The 21340-nt window shown below is 46.9% G+C and overlaps 1 protein-coding gene and 1 long non-coding RNA gene across 4 annotated transcripts; one reads left to right on the forward strand and one right to left on the reverse strand.

Annotated features, from left to right (window-relative positions):
• Nucleotides 1–747: 747 nt before the first annotated feature.
• LOC129469065 (uncharacterized) lies at nt 748–12680 on the reverse strand. Of its 3 annotated transcripts, none has more exons than XR_008652902.2 (3): nt 12564–12680; nt 1033–1130; nt 748–941 (listed from the first exon to the last, which is right to left on the reverse strand). XR_008652902.2 is itself a non-coding variant. In XM_063643330.1 (3 exons), exons 1-3 carry the CDS (start codon nt 2852–2854, stop codon nt 841–843), a joined length of 345 nt encoding a protein of 114 aa, XP_063499400.1. In that variant the 5' UTR covers nt 2855–3267; the 3' UTR covers nt 748–840. The 3 variants fall into 3 exon arrangements, 1 of the variants encoding a protein (XP_063499400.1); XR_010121894.1 differs by lacking the exon at nt 12564–12680 and adding an exon at nt 1396–2688; XM_063643330.1 differs by lacking the exon at nt 12564–12680 and adding an exon at nt 2709–3267.
• On the forward strand, nt 12506–21230 carry LOC134737221 (uncharacterized). The gene is made up of 2 exons (XR_010121901.1): nt 12506–13502; nt 13737–21230. It is a non-coding gene; the product is annotated as an uncharacterized lncRNA (long non-coding RNA).
• Nucleotides 21231–21340: the final 110 nt, after the last annotated feature.

The raw sequence follows: 21340 nt of genomic DNA on the forward strand, positions 1-21340 counted from the left end.
CAGATGGGAGAACTGAGACAAAGAGAGGAAGTGACTTGTTGGAGATAACAGGGTGCCACTTGATGGCACAGCCTAGGGTAGAACCCAGGGCTGCTGGTGCCTCGTCCAGGGTTTGCTCCACTCAACGTTTTACCTGCTATGAACTGACCCATGTTGTTTTTGTCATTCTAGTCAGTACCTAGAAAGACAGCTGTGTGGACTAGCTACTGGACCACCAGGCTTTAAGTCTTGACCTTGCTACTTACTGGCTGTGCAAACTTGGGCAAGTTTACTTAACTTCTCTGGGCCTCCATTTCCTCATCTGTAAAATGGGTAGGTGCTGTAATCATGACAGTTATCTTCTGTGAAAATTCAGTGAATGCATGTGCCACAGTGCCTGCCATGTAGAAGGGACTCAATGCAGCATAGCTGCATTTTCACCTCCTATATGGATGGTAAGTTCCACAGATTTATTATGGCAAGCAGGCTGGCCCTTAACGTAGGGTCATGGAATGTCAGAGCTGGAAGGGGCCTCTTGAGGTAACTAGAGAGGTGTCCTTTTACAGGAGAAAATGAGTCCCTGGGGGCCTGCATGACCTGCTGAAGGTCCCAGGGGCTTTTGGTGATAGAACAGGAATCAAACTCCAAAGGGGTCCTCTGTCCTGGGGCTCCGGGCTTGTTGAACAAGTTAGCTGCCCCCATCCTCCAATTTATAGAGCCATTAGCCCAAGGGAGTGTCAATGTTGGTCAAGTAAAGACACGTGGAAGTGCACGGAGCTCTACAGTTTACTAAGAGCATTTGCAAAGTTGTAGCCTTACTCCAGCCTAGAAGGTAGTGAGTGCTGGAATGAATATTCCATTTCACAGAAAGAAACCAAGGCCCCCAGGGGTGGGTTGGTAACCAAAGCCATGGGTACAGGCACAGAAATTCCTTGACGACTCTGGAAAATGAGGGAGTTCACCTTCAAGAGAAGAAAGTTAGGTCAGTGTAAAATGGCTGACAGCCTCTTCTGCCTTCAGAAAAGTACTTCAACTACAAAGTCAACTACTAACTTCCAAGGAGGTCAGGAAGGAAAGCAGTTGCTATGGCAACATCTTTGGCAGCTATTTTCATCCTTCTCTGGTTCAGAACAACAGCTTCCAGCAGGTTCCTGTGGGAGGGATGGGGGAGAAAGGGAAAGGCTAGCTCCAGCCCAGCAACTGTCCTCGGCCAATCTCCCACCAGATTTCGGTGGCAAGAGAAAGGTGGCAGCCAATGAAGAGGCTCGGAGCTTGCATCATCCTCCTGACCAGGGTGGAATAATCAGGAGGCAGGCGCACGTGACCGTTTCCATGGTGACCTCCCTTAGCAACCCTGACTGGTCCTGTTTATGAGCACTGGAAAATTCCACCCAGCCTGTGTCCTGATTTTTTTACCTACTCTGCCTCCGCCTGCTCCAATGCAGGGATGAAGTCACTGCCACGTTTAACCCTTTCCCCACGTGGGCCTGGCTCCAGTCAGATCGGGGGGCTGGGAGGGCTGCAGGGATCTCTCAGTCGCCAATGGTTGCAGCCAATCCAGTAACCCATAGCTGTTACTTGCTGCACTGAACCCAGCCTGCGCTGAGTACCGAAAGCAGGAGTGACATCTCTTGAGCCAGGGGCTGTCCTAAGCTCCTGACATCCCCACAGGCCTGAGAAAGGGGCACCACAAACAGGAACCGGGCTCAGACTGAGCCTGTGGACCCTGGTAGCAGGGGCGCCCTCTCTCTAAGAAGCCCTCTGTCATGCTACCGATGTTGCAGGACACCCTGGGGCGGAGTGGGAAGTGCCAAAGCGCAAGGGATGGGTACACAGCAGGGAGACTTCTATGGTCTGCAGGTGAGCTGAAGGAAGGCCCCCAAGGAGGTGGACATTTAGGCTGAATGGAGGACAGGGAGGCAGCAGGACCTGCTGTCTCCAGCATCCCCAAGTTTCTAGGCCAGAGCTGACGGCTGGTGGGTGCAGCCAGCCAGGCTCCAGGGAAGGCTGTGCCAGGCAGGGCTGAGTCCTCACAGTTCAGCTTTTAGAACTGGCCAGGTTGGAATTCTGGCTGGGGGCAGAGAGGGAGGGCAAACCACAAACACTTCTGCCTGATCTGGCTGGGGAATCCACAGGGACCACCAACTGGGACTGCGGTGAGCCTCTCAGAGTCCCCAGCACCAGCCCAAGGCTGCATGGGACTGACTGTGTGGGCGGATGCTGCCTAAGTCCTGTGCAGAGCCATCCTGAGCTGAGGCAGAACTATAAGAAGACATGAACTCTGTTTCAAGACAGGTGACAATGACAAACAGCAAGAAAAGCCACACACCATAGCTCAGGATAACAAGAGCTGAGATGGGTTTGGACAATGAGAAGAAAATAAACAAAAATAGGCCGGGCGCGGTGGCTCACGCTTGTAATCCCAGCACTTTGGGAGGCCGAGGCGGGCGGATCACGAGATCAGGAGATCGAGACCACGGTGAAACCCCGTCTCTACTAAAAAATACAAAAAATTAGCCGGGCGCGGTGGCGGGCCCCTGTAGTCCCAGCTACTCGGAGGCTGAGGCAGGAGAATGGCGTGAACCCGGGAGGCGGAGCTTGCAGTGAGCCGAGATTGCGCCACTGCACTCCAGCCCGGGCGACAGAGCGAGACTCTGTCTCAAAAAAAAAAAAAAAAAAAAAAAAGAAAATAAACAAAAATAAAAAAATAAAAACAACAGCTGAGTCACCAAATGAAGGGCACAGTCCCAGGCGTGCTGGTGACGTCACTGGGCGGGGAAGGCCGCAGGAATCTGCAGCGTGGACTGACCAGGTTCAAGGGGTCTTGACCTGGCTCCTGAAGTTGGGGGGCTCCCACTGCCAGGAGAGTGGCCATGACCGTGGGGAGCAGTGGAGGGAGGTCAGTGCAAGTAGGGAAAGTAGGGATCTTGCTGCCACAAACAGTGGGGGCAGGGGTGGGGAGGGCAGGAACAGAGGAGGCTGGACTGCATGAGGTTTATGGCCTTGGCTCAGGGTGGGGCAGTAGGTGATAAAGAGCCCAGAGAGAGGAAAAGTGACCCTTTGTGACCTGGGCCCTGGTCTCTGTTGACATCTTGGGCCTCAGCTGCAGTCTTTGCTTGAGCAGAAGAGTCATGGAAATTTCCACCCAGATTCCTTTCCCAGCACTCAGTCCCCAGCTCCACATTCTTCTAGGCCCTGCTAGGCTGAGTTCCGCTTGTGGGGGCTGCAGGCTTGAAGAGGCCGAGGACAGCCTCCAGGTCACGAGGATAGCCACAGAAGGCCAGTGGAGTGGACACATCAGAATTTCAGGCATGTGAGGCATTGAGCTGCCATGAAATACCAGAGCCATCCCCTGTGCCTGACAAGTCCCAGACGCCCCAGGGTCCCTGCTCCTGGGAGGGCAAAGAGGAGTAAAGCCTCCTCCGTCACAGCAGTACTTGAGTCAGATCAGCTCATCACCAATGAGCCTCCCCCAGAGTAAGGGCAGCAGGGGTGGAACAAGCCCAGGGGCACCTAAATATTGTGGGTTCAGCACTTCTGCTCTCCAGAAATGATCTGGGTCCACTGTTTTCTCAGGGGAAGTATTTTATATTTCTATCTCTAGAAGCTTCCAAGGGGAAAAAGTGACTTCAAGGGGAAAGAGGAGCTGGGAAGACCTTGGCAGCTCCTTCCCCTTGCCTGGCCTTCCTTTCCCTACTCTGGGCTCCAGGCTCCACCCCACCTCCTATTAGGCCTTCCTGAACAGCAGCAGCAGCTGCGAATGCAAAATGGCATCCCTATGATGTCCCTGCCCTTTGTCCAGGGTGAGAGGGACCCTCCCTCAGTGGAGTTGGCACAGACCTGCCTCTCTCTCATGTCTGTACTGGGAGTGAGCCTGAGGCCTCCCTGCCAACCGGACTGGAAACTCTGGAATCCCCTTTGTCCCCTTTGATCCACAGAAGAGTGAGGGAGCCCTGTTAACAAACACATAGTCATCCGAGAAAATGTAGGCAGAGACTACTGATGGGGTGGTGATAAGCAGCGACTTTGGATACAGTGGCCAGAGGGGTCCTGTGCAAGGAGCGCCCTGTGGTCAAGGTGACGAAGAGTCTGCCTTCTGAAGAGCTGTAGAGGAGCATTCCCAGAAGACGGGCCGAAGACAGCAAAGACCAGGAGTCTGGAAGGGCCGGGGCACTAAGAGACAGGAAGGAGGCCCGCATTGCGGGTACAGGCAGCTTCAAGCCACTCTTTCACAGCCTTTTCTTTCTCTTGTCCCATGGCCACACCCCCACTCCCAATCCAGGCCCCATGACCTCTGGCCTGGGCTATGGCACTGGGACTCAGTGCCCTCCCCTCTGCTGCCTCTCCCAGCTCTGCCATCTTGCCCAGAGCAGCCAATGCTTCTGGAAGCCAGGGCTTCTCCCAGCTCAGAAGCCATCCTTCTGCCCTAAGAGCCATGTCCATGGCCCTCTCCAGGTGTCCACGCCAGCCCACACCTCACTGCAGTCTTCTCTTGCTTTCCTGCCAACAGCTGCACTCAGCACCCACCTGGCAAGTCATTTCCTCCTCCCCACACAAGCCTTGCCAATTTGGGGTGTGCAGGTGCAGGGCCTCTGTTCACCTATTCTGTCTGGGATATTCTCCACCCCCTGCCCCTCATGAAAGTCTATTAAATCCTACACATCCTTTTTGTTGTTGTTGTTGTTGAGATGGAGGCTCACTGTCGCCCAGGCTGGAGGGCAGTGGTGCAATCTTGGCTCATGGCAACCTCCGCCTCCTGGGTTCAAGCGATTCTCCTGCCTGCCTCAGCCTTCCCAGTAGCTGGGATTACAGGCAACTGCCACCATGCCCGGCTAATTTTTGTATTTTAGTAGAGACGAGGTTTCACCATGTTGGTTAGGCTGGTCTCGAACTCCTTACCTCAAATGACCTGCCCACCTCGGCCTCCTAAAGTGTTGTGGTTACAGGCGTGAGCCACCATGTCCAGCCTGGCTTCTGGAATTTTCTAGCCAGAACACAGCCTCTCCTGGGTTCTGTTCCTGTTGTAACACTTCCTGTACTAATCTGTTTCCCTCATGGCTAGACCGAATGCAGCCTGACCCCTTGGATAAGCTTCCAGGAGAAAGCCCAGAGGGTGGGCAGCCAGGGTGTGAGTGTCCCTACAGCTAACTCAGGGAGATGTCCGGGCCCCAGAGGCCATCTGCCCACATCTCTAAAAAGTGCTGTGGGAAGGCCGGGCACGGTGGCTCACACCTGTAATCCCAGCACTTTGGGAGGCTGAGGCAGGCAGATCCACGAGGTCAGATGGAGACCATCTTGGCTAACACGTGAAACCCTGTCTCTACTAAAAATACAAAAAATTAGCTGGGCATGATGGTGGGCGCCTGCAGTCCTAGCTACTCGGGAGGCTGAGGCAGGAGAATGGCGTGAACCCGGGAGGTGAAGCTTGCAGTGGGCCGAGATCGTGCCACTGCACTCCAGCCTGGGCGACAGAGTGAGACTCCATCTCAAAAACAAACAAACAAAAAAAAGTGCCGTGGGAATGTAACTTTTCTGAGTCTTAGATTCTTCAATTGTAACATGAGGGGCTACTTAGAATTATGGATTTTCAGGATTGGAATAAAAATCTCAAGTTTTCTTGACCAGCTTCTTTGCAATGCATGGGTACTGCAGAACCCTAGGAAGGTCACCCAGCTTCCGGAGGATACCTGTGGGAATGGGAACTTGCTACCTAGAGGTTTATTCCACTCAAACACTGGGTGGCTCTGATCCACTATTACCAGTTCAGGAGAAGGCCCTGTCATTCTGCGGGCTTCTGTTTTAATCCGTGATTGTTGAGAAACACACCCCAGCAAAGTGCCTGAAACCTTGTGGCCGCTGCCACCTTGTCCCAGGAGATGTGTGTCTGTGGGATGTGGGCCACAATTGCATTGAGGAAGAATGAATGTACGTGTGTGTGTGTGTGTGTGTGTGTGTGTGTGTGTGTGTGTATGCGTGTGAGCATGCTCATGGAGGATGTTTAATCAGCCTCATGCTGGGTATGCCAGGCCAATACAAACATCTGCCAGGGACCCGAAGCATGACTGAAAAGATCAGGGACACAAGCACGCGGCTGCGACTCCCTGAGAGCCTCATTGTTCCCTCAGGCCACTTGGGAAGGTTCACTCAGCAGGCGTCTCCCGCGGTGACTCATCATGGGGCAAGGACAGCAAGGGCTGAGCCGGGCTCACTACCCTGCACCGGGCAGGGGGTGGGTAGGAGGTAGAGGGTGAATGCTGCATCAGAGCTGCATGGAAACCACAGGTGGCCTCCGGGTTTTCTCCCCTGTCTCTGTGGATGGCAGTCGGTTCAGAAGTTCTGAACAGACCTCCAGAGGAAAGCAGTTCCCAGTTTCCCACGCAGTACAGCTAGCTCAGCGCCATTCCACTCCATCCTGATGGGCAGTCGCATTTACATCCAGTCTAAATCCGTTCTGCTCCTGTGGAATGATCTGTTCCTGTGGGAGCTTTTCAATATTCTGGGTGTGTGCGTGTGTGTGTGTGTGTGTTATAAATTCCAAAAAAGATACTATTCCAATGTATTAATTGAGTCATTACTCAGTAGACACACATGGAGCTTCTACTGTGTGCCAGGCTCTGGTGATATGGCAAACGACAGCTCTTTGCCTCAGTTTCCTCATCCATCTAAGGGGAGAGCAACACCACCTCCCCCACAGGGCTGTTGTGAGGCACAGCACTCAATACACGTTACAGAAAATAAAGATGCACATGGAGTGGATAGACGGTTCTACAGACGTGGCAGGGACGATGGAGGCCCCCAGGAAGGCATGGGGACTCTGTTGTGCTAGCGGAGAGGGGGGCAATTAGGAAGTCTCTGTCCGAGACTAACTGGGCTCAAAAGGAGGGGCCTGTGGGAGGGCAGGCATCCCAGGAAAGGAAGTCTAGAAACTAGAGGCTAGGATGAAGCCAAGGGGGGTCCTGCAGAGTTTTTAAGCAGGGGAGGAAAGGGGCCAAACATCTCCTCTGGACAGCCCCGTTGTGCCCCTCGATGTCAACCTGTCCTCCTACAGCCCACAGTGCTACAGCTGGGCTGCCACAACCAGGCCTTCCGGAAGGATCCACCAACAGGCTTCAGGACCCAGGGCCAAGTATATTATGCAGCAAATAGACCAAGGAAGGAACTAGGAGCCTGGAACTCTCAGGCGGGGGGGTGGGGAATTGCTTTCTTAAGACACTTTCTCCTAAGAAAGAACAACAACAACAAAAAAGACACTTTCTCCTTTATCCCCCTCCCCGAAAGAGGATTCTATCTAACAAGGAATGCTTGCTAGAAGTAGAGGTGGGTTCATTTAGAAGATATTTTCTTGTCTCAGGAAGAGAGAATCTGTTTCCCCTACCCTCCTGCCCTGGTGATTCAGGGCTGTGATGGAAGAGGCCCCGGCTGCCTCTTTCGCCTATCATTTTGGGAAGGTCAATGACACAGCCACTTCTAGTTTCTGTAATTCATTCTTGCTGGAATTGCCCTCAGCTCTCTGTGAAGTGATGGGCCTGTCTGGTGGGTTTCAAGGGATAATTTTACATGTTCTACAGGGTAAATTATTAGCTGTCCAAAATCCCCTAGAAAACAATGCTCTGTCTTCCATATCATAGAGCTCTGAGCTGCATCATCTCTGTAGGTTTTTTCCTGCTGTGGGGGCGGTCACAGTAGGTGAGGGAGCCTAAGTTTGTGCAGCAGCTACAGAAGGTCACATTGTTCCAGCAATCGGCTCTGGGAAGGTGGGCAGCCAGGGGACGGGATTGGGAACTGCAAATTCCTAAACTCTTTAGAAAACAAGAAAGTTTGGGCTGGGTGTGGTGGCTCCTGCCTGTAATCCCAGCACTTTTGGAGGCAGAGGCAGGCGGATCACTTAAGGTCAGGAGTTCCAGACTAGCCTAGCCAACATGGTAAAATCCTGTCTCTACTAAAAATATGAAAACTAGCCGGGCATGGTGGGAGGCACTTGCAATCCCAGCTACTTGGGAGGCTGAGGCAGGAGAATCACTTGAACCCGGAAGGCAGAGGTTACAGTAAGCTGAGATCCCACCACTGCACTCTAGCCTGGGTGACAAGCAAAAAACCGTCTCAAGAAAAAAAAAAAAGTTGTTTTCTTGGGACTGTCTTTGCCCTTCATTTCTGACCTGCATTTCTAGAGAGCTCTGGAAATGCAGAATTAAAGAAAAAATTACTGGCCGGGCGCGGTGGCTCAAGCCTGTAATCCTAGCACTTTGGGAGGCCGAGGTGGGCGGATCACGACGTTAGGAGTTCGAGACCATCCTGGCCAACACAGTGAAACCCTGTCTCTACTAAAAATACAATAAAAATAAAAATAAAATAAAAAGAAAAAAAAAGAAAAAATTACAGGATTAGATAAAATCAAAGGAGGCCTGGGAGGAATCCAGGTGCCATGAAGACTCAGCCACTCCGGCCTCTGGGCTCCAGGGCCGTAGATGAAGGATCTCTCAGAAGCTTGTCTCTTGACTATGCCTGACCGGACTTGCCAATCAGGGAAGGGGTGGAGTGGATTCTGGCATTCTCTGGAGGTTTCTGGCCTGGCGTGAGTCAGGAGGATTAAGGTAGGGCCTGCTGACTGTATGCTTGGATGCTGGATGCAAAATTTTTGCCCTTTTAGCACACCGCCTTCTCGAAGGTACAGCCAGGAGGCCTAAGATCTTTCCTTTTTTTTTTTTTTTTTTTTTTTTTTTTTGGAGACAGAGTCTTGCTCTGTGTCCCAGCTGGAGTGCAGTGGCATGATCTCAGCTCACTGCAACATCCGCCTCCTGGGTTCAAGCAATTTTCTGCCTCAGCCTCCGAGTAGCTGGGATTACAGGCGCCCACCACCACGCCCAGCTAATTTTTTTTTTGTATTTTTAGTAGAGACAGGGTTTCACCATCTCGGCCAGGCTGGTCTTGAACTCCTGACCTTGTGATCCACCCGCCTCGGCCTCCCAAAGTGCTGGGATTACAGGCGTGAGCCACCGTGCCCGGCCTTTTTTTTTTTTTTTTTTTGAGACAGTCTTGCTCTGTTGCCAGGCTGGAGTGCAGTGGCACCATCTCAGTTCACTGCAACCTCTGCCTCTCCGGTTCAAGCTATTCTTTTGCCTCAGTCTCCCAGGTAGCTGGGACTACAGGTGCCCTCCACCACACCCCAGCTAATTTTTGTATTTTTAGTAGAGATGGGGTTTCACCATGTTGGCCAGGGTGGTCTCAATCTCTTGACCTGGTGATCCGCCTGCCTCAGCCTCCCAAAGTGTTGGGATTACAGGCATGAGCCACCACGCCCGGCCCCAGCCTAAAGTCTTTCATGTCCTCTCCCCACACCTTTGTTTACTGTATTTTATAGAATCAGCATCATGGCTTCTTGCATGGAATCCTCTCATTTTACATATCTCAGTTGCTAGTGGGAAGTTATTTGGGTTAGTGCCTGAGGTCACAGGGCTGTTTGTCACTGGAGTAATTGCCAGAAACCAGAACCAAGGGCCTTCTATTTTTAGCCTGGGCTTTTTTGAGGGGAGCATGAGATGACTGGCTAAAACAAATTTACCCTCTTATATTTGTGTCCTTAGGCCCAAATGAAGTCTAGGTTTGAGACTAAAGTGAAAGGGAACAAACATGATATTAAAGGACTAGTGGAAGGAGCAGCTTCCATCGGACATTATGAAGTTAAAAGGAGCACAGACGCAGTCCAGAGAAAAGGTGCCTTGAAAAAAATTCAGTGTTATGTTAAAAAGATCCTTAGTTCCAAGAGTGGTGAGAAGGCCACATAATCAAATATATTATTAATCTCCTCACTAAAGTACATGGCAATTTTAGGCTTTTTTTATTATTTCATTTTTTAGAGTTTTTTTTTTTTTTTTTTTTTTTTTTTTCTAGTCGTTGTCTCGCTCTGTAGCCCAGGCTGGAGTGCAGTAACACGATCTCGGCTCACCACAACCTCTGCCTCCTGGGTTCAAGTGATTCTCGTGCCTTAGCCTCCTGAGTAGCTGGGATTGCAGGCCCGTGCCACCACACCGGGCTGATTTTTGCATTTTTAGTAGAGACCGGGTTTTACCAAGTTGGACAGGCTGGTCTGGAACTCCTGACCTCATGTGATCCAACCGCCTTGGCCCCTTAATGGGTTTTTACATTTGTGGATTCAAACAACTGTGAATCAAAAATATTTTTAAAGGCGGGGCATGATGGGTCACGGCTGTAATCTCTGCACTTTGGGAGGCCAAGGGAGGTAGATCACCTGAGGTTGGGAGTTCAAGACCAGCCTGACCAACATGGTGAAACCCTGTCTCTATTAAAAATACAAAATCAGCCGGGCGTGATGGTGCATGCCTGTAACCCCAGCTACTCGGGAGGGTGAGGCAGGAGAATCGCTTGAACCCGGGAGGTGGAGGTTGTAGTGAGCTGAGATTGCACCACTGCACTCCAGCCTGGGCTACAAGACCAAAACTCCATCTCAAAAAAAAAAAAAAAGAAAAATTTTAAAAAATTGAGTCTCTATTGAACATGTACAGACTTTGTTTCTTGTTATTATTTTCTCATCAATACAATATAAAAACTACGTTGTATTAGGTATTATAAGCAAACTAGAGATGATTTAAGGGATATGGGAGGATATGTGTAGGTTACACATGGAACTTGAGCATCTTCAGATTTTGGTATCCGAGGAGAGGTTCTAGAACCAATGCCCCATGGATACCAAGGGATGACTTACAACGTTCTGGCGGCCGGGCGCGGTGGCTCAAGCCTGTAATCCCAGCACTTTGGGAAGACAGGCGGGCGGATCACGAGGTCAGGAGATGCAGACCATCCTGGCTAACACGGTGAAACCCTGTCTCTACTAAAACTACAAAAAATTAGTCGGGTTTGGTGGCAGGCACCTGTAGTCCCAGCTACTCAGAAGGCTGAGGCAAGAGAATTGCTTGAACCAGAGAGGCGGAGGTTCCGGTGAGCCGAGAACGCGCCACTGCACTCCAGCCTCAGAGACAGAGTGAGACTTTGTCTCAAAAAAAAAAAAAAAAAGAAAGAAACATTCTGTAATCTGTAAAGAAAATTAATGCATTGACACTGACAATAATTTAAAGCACTTCAGGGCTCTTAACGTTCATCTCACTCGCTCTTGAGTGAGGGAGAGAGCAGAGATAGCACAGAGCAGGTCCTAGGTCCTCCCTCCCAGATATAGAAAAACCGCAGATGGCGAGACTGACAGAAGTGCTGGAGAGGAAGGGAGGCAGCAGGACGTGGAAAATCTGGGATTCAAGAACAGCTTCTGCTATTAATTAGCTGTGCGTCACTTCAGGCAAATCACAAAATCTCCCGGCCCCCAAATCCCCATTTGCGAAACGAGGTGACCTGCCTCAGTTTTCCTCCATCCAGCGATAAAATTCTACTAAAAAATTTCCAACCCCAGAGCAAGCATCAGGACTGTGCCTGAAGGGATCCAGCTGCATCTCAGTAATATTCCACTCTTACAGGCTTAAAAAAAAAAAAAAGAAAAGAAAACAAGAACAGTTTCACCAGCGTCAATTGAGAACAGCTGCTTCAACAGGCCCTGCTTTATGTGGGCAGGTGGGGACAAGGAGTTGGCCCAGAAAACAGGACCTTCATTTGCTGGAGCCCCCAGGGCAGCTCCCCAACACCTTACACAACCTGCATCATTTACAGGAGCCAAAGGGGTTTTAGAAATCAACTTCACAGAGTTGCTGTATCATTGTATAGTTGCCGTCCTAACCTATACAGCGCCACTAATCTCTCCCCTCGGAGTTGACGGCCTAAAAACAAGCCATGGGTACAGCTTCTAAAGACCGGGGGGTGAGGGAGCTTAGAGGGTGGGTGTCACCACCCCGTCCAGCTCCAAGCTGTGTGTGCCCTGCAACTCTCCATTTTAGGTCATTGCTTGTTTCTTTTCTAAAAAATTAGGCTGCTGCAAGGTCAGCTTGAGACCACTTCTGCCCCGAGAATTCTAGACTAGTAAGACCTGGTGACACACAAACGACGAAGATATTTTACAATAACGCCATAGCCCTTGATAGCTACACGAGGGTCGTGTTCTGATTTTAAATTAATGGATGACATCGAGACTATACGGAGGAAATGACAAAGGACAGGAGAGAGGTGGGAAAGGAAGACCTAGACTGAAAAGGGAAGTTGGGCAGCAGCTCCACGAAAGGAAGACCAGCCCCCAAGTGCGGTGACAGCGCAGCAGCGACCGAGAAGTTCCCAGGCCAGCTGCCACCCCGCCCCCATGCCATTCCCCAGAACAGGCACACACGTTAGGGTGGGCGCGCATGCGCAGTCACGCCCTGCGCCAACCGCCACAGCTCCGGGAAGGCGGCCAGGACCGGCTAGAGCCGGTTAGAACCAGTGGCGCCCGCCCACGAGCCAGCGCCTCACAAAGGGAGGGCGGCTCACGGCCCTCGCGTATCCCTGCGCGGCGCTCGCGAGCAGCCCCTCCCCCGGCCTTTGTCCCTGCCGCAGACCCGCCCGTTGCCCAGTCGCTCCCCGCCCCCGCTCTCCTCTCCGCGGCCCGCAGCCCGAGGCGTCTGTAAAGGACTGGGACCCCCGCACTGGCTTCTCACCTGCCCTCTTAGGCGTCGCGCCATTTTAGCAACGCGGAAACCGGGAGCTGGGAAGCCTCAGCTCGCCTGAAGGCGGGTCCCCTCTGCTGCCTCCCGGAGCCCGGGTTTCCCTGAGTCCTTGGGACGCAGCGACGAGTTGTCCTGTTACCTTAGCCGTCCCTTTAGGCTGGCCATTCCAGGTGGTGGTATTTATATAAAACCACTCAAACCCTGCAGTTTGGTCTTGGGGTTTGGAGGAAAGCTTTTCCTTTTTCTTCCTGCTCCGGTTCAGAAAGTTTGAAGCTCAGACCTAACCAGGCATAACACAGAATCTGCAAAACAAAAACCCCTAGAAAAGCAGACCCAGAGCAGTGTAAACACTCCAGGGTGTGTCCCTGACTGGCTGCCCAAGGTCCCCGTGTTTTCCGAGACAAAGCCATTCGCTTAGTCGGGCTACTTTAAAAGGCCACTTCAACTTGCCTTCCATGGCGATTTGCCTTGTGAGCACTTTCAGGAGAGCCTGGAAGCTGAAAAACGGTAGAAAAATTTCCGTGCGGGCCGTGGGGGACTGGCGGCAACTGGGGGCCGCAGATCAGAGTGGGCCACTGGCAGCCAACGGACCACGGGGCTCAGGCGGGGAGCAGCTCTGTGGTGTGGGAGTGAGGCGTTTATCCAAGAGTGGGTTTTCACGTTTCTAAGATTTCGCAAGCAGATAGCCTGTGCTGCTCGATTTCTCGAATAAAAAAGCAAAACGTGGCTGTCTTTGGAGCAAGTCGCAGGACTGCAGGCAGTTGGGGGAGAAAGTCAGCCATTTTGCCACTTCTCAACCGTCCCTGCAAGACTGGGGCTCAGTTGCGTAATGGAAAATAAAGCCCTGAACTATGAGACCTTAATCTTCCTTCAAAGGGTAGTAAACTATATCTACTGTCCCTCAAGAGAACACAAAAAGTGCTTTAAGAGGTATTTAAAAAGTTCCGGGGGTTTTGTGAGGTGTTTGATGACCCGTTTAAAATATGATTTACATGTTTCTTCTGTCTAAAGTTTTCAGCTCAGATCTTTCCACACGCTAGTAATTTAAATATTTCTGCATGTGCAGTTTGCACTCAAGTTCCATAAGCTGTTAAGAAAAATCTAGAAAAGTAAAACTAGAACCTATTTTTAACTGAAGAACTACTTTTTGCCTCCCTCACAAAGGCGGCGGAAGGTGATCGAATTCCGGTGATGCGAGTTGTCTTCCGTCTATAAATACGCCTCGCCCGGGCTGTGCGGCAGGCATTGAGGCAGCCAGCGCAGGGGTTTCTGCTGAGGGTGCAGGCGCAGCTTGAGGAAACCGCAGATAAGTCTTTTTCTCTTTGAAAGGGAGATTAATACAACTGCTTAAGAAATATAGTCAGTAGGTTATTAAGATATTGTTTAGCGTTAAGTTCTTAACGTAATTTTAATAAGATTTTAAGAGAAAATATGAAGACTTAAAGAGTAGCATGAGGAAGGAAAAGATAAAAAGGTTTCTAAAACATGACGGAGGTTGAGATGAAGCTTCTTCATGGAGTAAAAAATGTATTTAAAAGAAAATTGAGAGAAAGGACTACAGAGCCCTAAATTAATACCAGTAGAAGGGCAATGCTTTTAGATTAAAATAGTGACTTAAATAGCTTAAGTTTACTTTAAAAGTTGTAGGTAATAAGATAATTTGAAGGCGATCATTTAAAAAGAGATTAAACCGAAGGTGATTAAAAGACCTTGAAATCCATGACGCAGGGAGAATTGCGTCATTTAAAGCCTAGTTAATCTTAACGTATTTACTAAACGCAGACGAAAATGGAAAGATTAATTGGGAGTGGTAGGATGAAACAATTTGGAGAAGATTAGAAGTTTGAAGTGGAAAACTGGAAGACAGAAGTACAGGAAGGCGAAGAAAAGAATAAAGATAGGGAAATTAGAAGATAAAAACATACTTTTAGAAGAAAAAAGATAAATTTAAACCTGAAAAGTAGGAAGCAGAAGAAAAAATTAGACAAGCTAGGAAACAAAAGCAACTAAGGGCAAAAATGTACAAACTTAGAAGAAAACTGGAAGATAGAAACAAGATAGAAAATGAAAATATTGTCAAGAGTTTGAGATAGAAAATGAAAAACAGAAGCTAAGACAAGTATTGGAGAAGCATAGAAGATAGAAAAATATAAAGCCAAAAATTGGATAAAATAGCACTGAAAAAAGGAAATTATTGGTAACCAATTTATTTTAAAAGCCCATCAATTTTGTTTCTGATGGTGCAGAAGTTAGAAGGTAAAGCTTGAGAAGATGAGGGTCTTTATGTAGACCAGAACCAATTTAGAAGAATATTTGAAGCTAGAAGGGAAGTTGGTTAAAAAATCACATCAAAAAGCTACTAAAAGGACTGGTGTAATTTAAAAAAACTAAGGCAGAAGGCTTTTGGAAGAGTTAGAAGAATTTGGAAGGCCTTAAATACAGTAGCTTAGTTTGAAAAATTTGAAGGACTTTCGTAACGGAAGTAATTCAAGATCAAGAGTAATTACCAACTTAATGTTTTTGCATTGGACTTTGAGTTAAGATTATTTTTTAAATTCTGAGGACTAGCATTAATTGACAGCTGACCCAGGTGCTACACAGAAGTGGATTCAGTGAATCTAGGAAGACAGCAGCAGACAGGATTCCAGGAACCAGTGTTTGATGAAGCTAGGACTGAGGAGCAAGCAGCAGTTCGTGGTGAAGATAGGAAAAAGAGTCCAGGAGCCAGTGCGATTTGGTGAAGGAAGCTAGGAAGAAGGAGCGCTAACGATTTGGTGGTGAAGCTAGGAAAAAGGATTCAAGGAAGGAGCCAGTGCGATTTGGTGATGAAGCTAGCAGGCGGCGTGGCTTGGCAACCACACGGAGGAGGCGAGCAGGCGTTGTGCGTAGATAGAGGATCCTAGACCAGCATGCCAGTGTGCCAAGGCCACAGGGAAAGCGAGTGGTTGGTAAAAATCCGTGAGGTCGGCAATATGTTGTTTTTCTGGAACTTGAGTATGGTAACTTTTTATTTACTTTTCTTATGTAATGGGGGAGTGTCGAACTGAGGTGTAAAGGGATTTATATGGGGACGTAGGCCGATTTCCGGGTGTTGTAGGTTTCTCTTTTTCAGGCTTATACTCATGAATCTTGTCTGAAGCTTTTGAGGGCAGACTGCCAAGTCCTGGAGAAATAGTAGATGGCAAGTTTGTGGTTTTTTTTTTTTTTACGAATTTGAGGAAAGCCAAATGAATTTGATAGCCAAAAGTGAGACAAAATCTCAGCAAATCTGTAAGCAGTTTGTATGTTTAGTTGGGGTAATGAAGTGTTTCAGTTTTGTGAATAGATGACCTGTTTTTACTTCCTCACCCTGAATTCGTTTTGTAAATGTAGAGAGTTTGGATGTGTAACTGGGGAGGGGGGGAATTTTCAGTATTTTTTTTTGTGGGGGTGGGGGCAAAATATGTTTTCAGTTCTTTTTCCCTTAGGTCTGTCTAGAATCCTAAAGGCAAATGACTCAAGGTGTAACAGAAAACAAGAAAATCCAGTATCAGGATAATCAGACCACCACAGGTTTACAGTTTATAGAAACTAGAGCAGTTCTCACGTTGAGGTCTGTGGAAGAGATGTCCATTGGAGAAATGGCTGGTAGTTACTCTTTTTTCCCCCCACCCCCTTAATCAGACTTTAAAAGTGCTTAACCCCTTAAACTTGTTATTTTTTACTTGTGAAGTATTTTGGGATGGTCTTAACAGGGAAGAGAGAGGGTGGGGGAGAAAATGTTTTTTTTTCTAAGATTTTCCACAGATGCTATAGTACTATTGACAAACTGGGTTAGAAAAGGAGTGTACCGCTGTGCTGTTGGCACGAACACCTTCAGGGACTGGAGCTGCTTTTATCCTTGGAAGAGTATTCCCAGTTGAAGCTGAAAAGTACAGCACAGTGCAGCTTTGGTTCATAGTCATCTCAGGAGAACTTCAGAAGAGCTTGAGTAGGCCAAATGTTGAAGTTAAGTTTTCCAATAATGTGACTTGTTAAAAGTTTTATTAAAGGGGAGGGGCAAATATTGGCAATTAGTTGGCAGTGGCCTGTTACGGTTGGGATTGGTGGGGTGGGTTTAGGTAATTGTTTAGTTTATGATTGCAGATAAACTCATGCCAGAGAACTTAAAGTCTTAGGATGGAAAAGGTAAAGAAATACCAGCTTCCAAGTTGGCAAGTAACTCCTAATGATTTAGTTTTTGTTTCCCCCAGTTTTTGAATTGGGAAGCTGGGGGAAGTTAAATATGAGCCACTGGGTGTACCAGTGCATTAATTTGGGCAAGAAAGGTGTCATAATTTGATACTGTATCTGTTTTCCTTCAAAGTACAGAGCTTGGGGAAGGAAAGTATTGAACTGGGGGTTGGTCTGGCCCACTGGGCTGACATTAACTACAATTAATGGGAAATGCAAAAGTTGTTTGGATATGGTAGTGTGTGGTTCTCTTTTGGAATTTTTTTCAGGTGATTTAATAATAACTTAAAACTACTATAGAAACTTCAGAGCAAAGGAAGTGGCTTAATGATCCTGAAGGGATTTCTTCTGATGGTAGCTTTTGTATTATCAAGTAAGATTCTATTTTCAGTTGTGTGTAAGCAAATTTTTTTTAGCGTAGGAGAAATACTTTTCCGTTGTTTAACTGCAAAACAAGATGTTAAGGTATGCTTCAAAAATTTTGTAAATTGTGTATTTTAAATTTCTCTGTTTGTAAATCGTAACTGATTAAGAATTGTGATAGTTCAGCTTGAATGTGTCTTAGAGGGTGGGCTTTTGTTGATGAGGGAGGGGAAACTTTTTTTCTATAGACTTTTTTCAGATAACATCTGAGTCATAACCAGCCTGGCAGTATGATGGCCTAGATGCAGAGAAAACAGCTCCTTGGTGAATGATAAGTAAAGGCAGAAAAGATTATATGTCATACCTCCATTGGGGAATAAGCATAACCCTGAGATTCTTACTACTGATGAGAACATTATCTGCATATGCCAAAAAAAATTTAAGCAAATGAAAGCTACCAATTTAAAGTTATGGAATCTACCATTTTAAAGTTAATTGCTTGTCAAGCTATAACCACAAAAATAATGAATCGATGAGAAATACAATGAAGAGCCAATGTCCATCTCAAAATACTGCTTTTACAAAAGCAGAATAAAAGCGAAATGAAATGAAAATGTTACACTACATTAATCCTGGAATAAAAGAAGCCGAAATAAATGAGAGATGAGTTGGGATCAAGTGGATTGAGGAGGCTGTGCTGTGTGCCAATGTTTCGTTTGCCTCAGACAGGTATCTCTTCGTTATAAGAAGAGTTGCTTCATTTCATCTGGGAGCAGAAAACAGCAGGCAGCTGTTAACAGATAAGTTTAACTTGTATCTGCAGTATTGCATGTTAGGGATAAGTGCTTATTTTTAAGAGCTGTGGAGTTCTTAAATATCAACCATGGCACTTTTTCCTGACCCCTTCCCTAGGGGATTTCAGGATTGAGAAATTTTCCCATCAAGCCTCTTTAAAATTGTAGGACTTGTTCTGTGGGCTTCAGTGATGGGATAGTACAGTTCACTCAGAGGCATTTGCATCTTTAAATAATTTTTTAAAAGCCTCTAAAGTGATTAGTGCCTTAATGCAACTAAGGAAATGTGTTTAGCATTGAATCTCTGAAGACTTTATGAAGGAATAGCATGATGTACTGTTAGAATCAGATGTTATTGCTAAAATTTACGTGTTGTGATGTAAATTGTGTAGAAAACCATTAAATCATTCAAAATAATAAACCATTTTTATTAGAGAATGTATACTTTTAGAAAGCTGTCTCCTTATTTAAATAAAATACTGTTTGTCTGTAGTTTAGTGTTGGGGCAATCTTGGGGGGGATTCTTCTCTGATCTTTCAGAAACTTTGTCTGCGAACACTCTTTAATGGACCAGATCAGGATTTGAGCGGAAGAACGAATGTAACTTTCTTAAGGCAGGAAAGACAAATTTTATTCTTCATAAAGTGATGAGCATATAATAATTCCAGGCACATGGCAATAGAGGCCCTCTAAATAAGAAATAACCTCTTAGACAGGTGGGAGATTATGATCAGAGTAAAAGGTAATGACACATTTTATTTCCAGAAAGTCAGGGGTTTATAAATGGACAGTGACTAGAGTAATAAAGTACTTTTTCACATTTCCAAAGTTTGCATGTTAACTTTAAATGCTTACAATCTTAGACTGGAAGGCAATGTGTTACACTATTGATCTTATATAGGCATGGGGGGCGGGGGCCTGTGGGTTTTTAAAGAATTTTCCTTTGCAGAGGCATTTCATCCTTCATGAAGCTGTTCAGGATTTTGAATTGCATGAGTGCTTGGCTCTTCCTTCTGTTCTCATAGTGAGTGTATGAGACCTTGCAGTGAGTTTATCAGCATACTCAAAATTTTTTTCCTGGAATTTGGAGGGACGGGAGGAGGGGGTGGGGCTTACTTGTTTTTAGCTTTTTTTTTTTACAGACTTCACAGAATGCAGTTGTCTTGACTTCAGGTCTGTCTGTTCTGTTGGCAAGTAAATGCAGTACTGTTCTGATCCCGCTGCTATTAGAATGCATTGTGAAACGACTGGAGTATGATTAGAAGTTGTGTTCTCCAATGCTTGGAGTAGTGATTGTTGAAGGAAAAAAATCCAGCTGAGTGATAAAGGCTGAGTGTTGAGGAAATTTCTGCACTTTTAAGCAGTCGTGTTTGTGATTGAAGCTAAGTACATTTTGCTGTGTTATTTTTAGGTAAAATGCTTTTTGTTCATTTCTGGTGGTGGGAGGGGACTGAAGCCTTTAGTCTTTTCCAGATGCAACCTTAAAATCAGTGACAAGAAACAAATTCCAAACAAGCAACAGTCTTCAAGAAATTAAACTGGCAAGTGGAAATGTTTAACAGTTCAGTGATCTTTAGTGCATTGTTTTTGTGTGGGTTTCTCTCTCCCCTCCCTTGGTCTTAATTCTTACATGCAGGAACACTCAGCAGACACAAGTATGCGAAGGGCCAGAGAAGCCAGACCCAGTAAGAAAAAAATAGCCTATTTACTTTAAATAAACAAACCAAACATTCCATTTTAAATGTGGGGATTGGGAACCACTAGTTCTTTCAGATGGTATTCTTCAGACTATAGAAGGAGTTTCCAGTTGAATTCACCAGTGGACAAAATGAGGACAACAGGTGAACAAGCTTTTTCTGTATTTACATACAAAGTCAGATCAGTTATGGGACAATAGTATTGAATAGATTTCAGCTTTATGCTGGAGTAATTGGCATGTGAGCAAACTGTTGGCATGGGGGTGGAGGGGTGAGGTGGGCGCTAAGCCTTTTTTTAAGATTTTTCAGGTACCCCTCACTAAAGGCACCGAAGGCTTTAAAGTAGGACAACCATGGAGCCTTCCTGTGGCAAGAGAGACAACAAAGCGCTATTATCCTAAGGTCAAGAGAAGTGTCAGCCTCACCTGATTTTTATTAGTAATGAGGACTTGCCTTAACTCCCTCTTTCTGGAGTGAAGCATCCGAAGGAATGCTTGAAGTACCTCTGGGCTTTTCTTAACATTTAAGCAAGCTGTTTTTATAGCAGCTCTTAATAAAGCCCAAATCGCAAGCGGTGCTTGAAGGGGAGGGAAAGGGGGAAAGCGGGCAACCACTTTTCCCTAGCTTTTTCCAGAAGCCTGTTAAAAGCAAGGTCTCCCCACAAGCAACTTCTCTGCCACACCGACACCCCGTGCCTTTTGATCTAGCACAGACCCTTCACCCCTCACCTCACCTCGATGCAGCTGGTAGCTTGGATCCTTGTGGGCATGATCCATAATCGGTTTCAAGGTAACAATGGTGCCGAGGTCTTTGGTGGGTTGAACTATGTTAGAAAAGGCCATTAATTTGCCTGCAAATTGTTAACAGAAGGATATTAAAACCACAGCTAAGTAGCTCTATATAACACTTATCCAGTGACTAAAACCAACTTAAACCAGTAAGTGGAGAAATAACATGTTCAAGAACTGTAATGCTGGGTGGGAACATGTAACTTGTAGACTGCAGAAGATAGGCATTTGAGTGGCTGAGAGGGCTTTTGGGTGGGAATGCAAAAATTCTCTGCTAAGACTTTTTCAGGTGAACATTAACAGACTTGGCCAAGCTAGCATCTTAGCGGAAGCTGATCTCCAATGCTCTTCAGTAGGGTCATGAAGGTTTTTCTTTTCCTGAGAAAACAACACGTTTTGTTTTCTCAGGTTTTGCTTTTTGGCCTTTTTCTAGCTTTAAAAAAAAAAAAAGCAAAAGATGCTGGTGGTTGGCACTCCTGGTTTCCAGGACGGGGTTCAAATCCCTGCGGCGTCTTTGCCTGACTACTCATCTGTCTTCAGGACTCTTTCTGTATTTCTCCTTTTCTCTGCTGGTGCTAGTTTTGGGGAGGTGGGAGGTAACAGCACACACAATATCTTTGAACTATATACATCCTTGATGTATAATTTGACAGGAGCTTGACTTGATTGTATATTCATATTTACATGAGAATCTAATGTAACTTCCTTGTCTTTTTTCAGGTGATACCATGTAGCTGGTGTTTTGAGAAGCCCTACTGCTGAAAACTTAACAATTTTATGTAATAAAAATGGAGAAGCTCTAAATTGTTGTGGTTCTTTTGTGTATAAACAAACCTTGATTGGGGAAAAAAGATCGGTGTTCTGTGGGCTTGTTCTATCTGTGGTCTATAAACACAGCTCCCTTAATTACAGCA

The sequence above is a fragment of the Symphalangus syndactylus genome, chromosome 1 (genome assembly GCF_028878055.3).
Source record: "Symphalangus syndactylus isolate Jambi chromosome 1, NHGRI_mSymSyn1-v2.1_pri, whole genome shotgun sequence".
NCBI lineage: Eukaryota > Metazoa > Chordata > Mammalia > Primates > Hylobatidae > Symphalangus > Symphalangus syndactylus.

Excerpts from the sequence above, each read along its gene's own strand:
- LOC129469065 (XM_063643330.1), bottom strand. The coding sequence starts at position 2,854 with ATGGCCACTCTCCTGGCAGTGGGAGCCCCCCAACTTCAGGAGCCAGGT. Across the intron at positions 1,131-2,708 it reads GGGACTGTGCCCTTCATTTG|GAACCTGCTGGAAGCTGTTG; the intron begins GTGACTCAGCTG and ends TCCCTCCCACAG. Across the intron at positions 942-1,032 it reads CCTTCCTGACCTCCTTGGAA|GTGAACTCCCTCATTTTCCA; the intron begins GTTAGTAGTTGA and ends CTTCTCTTGAAG.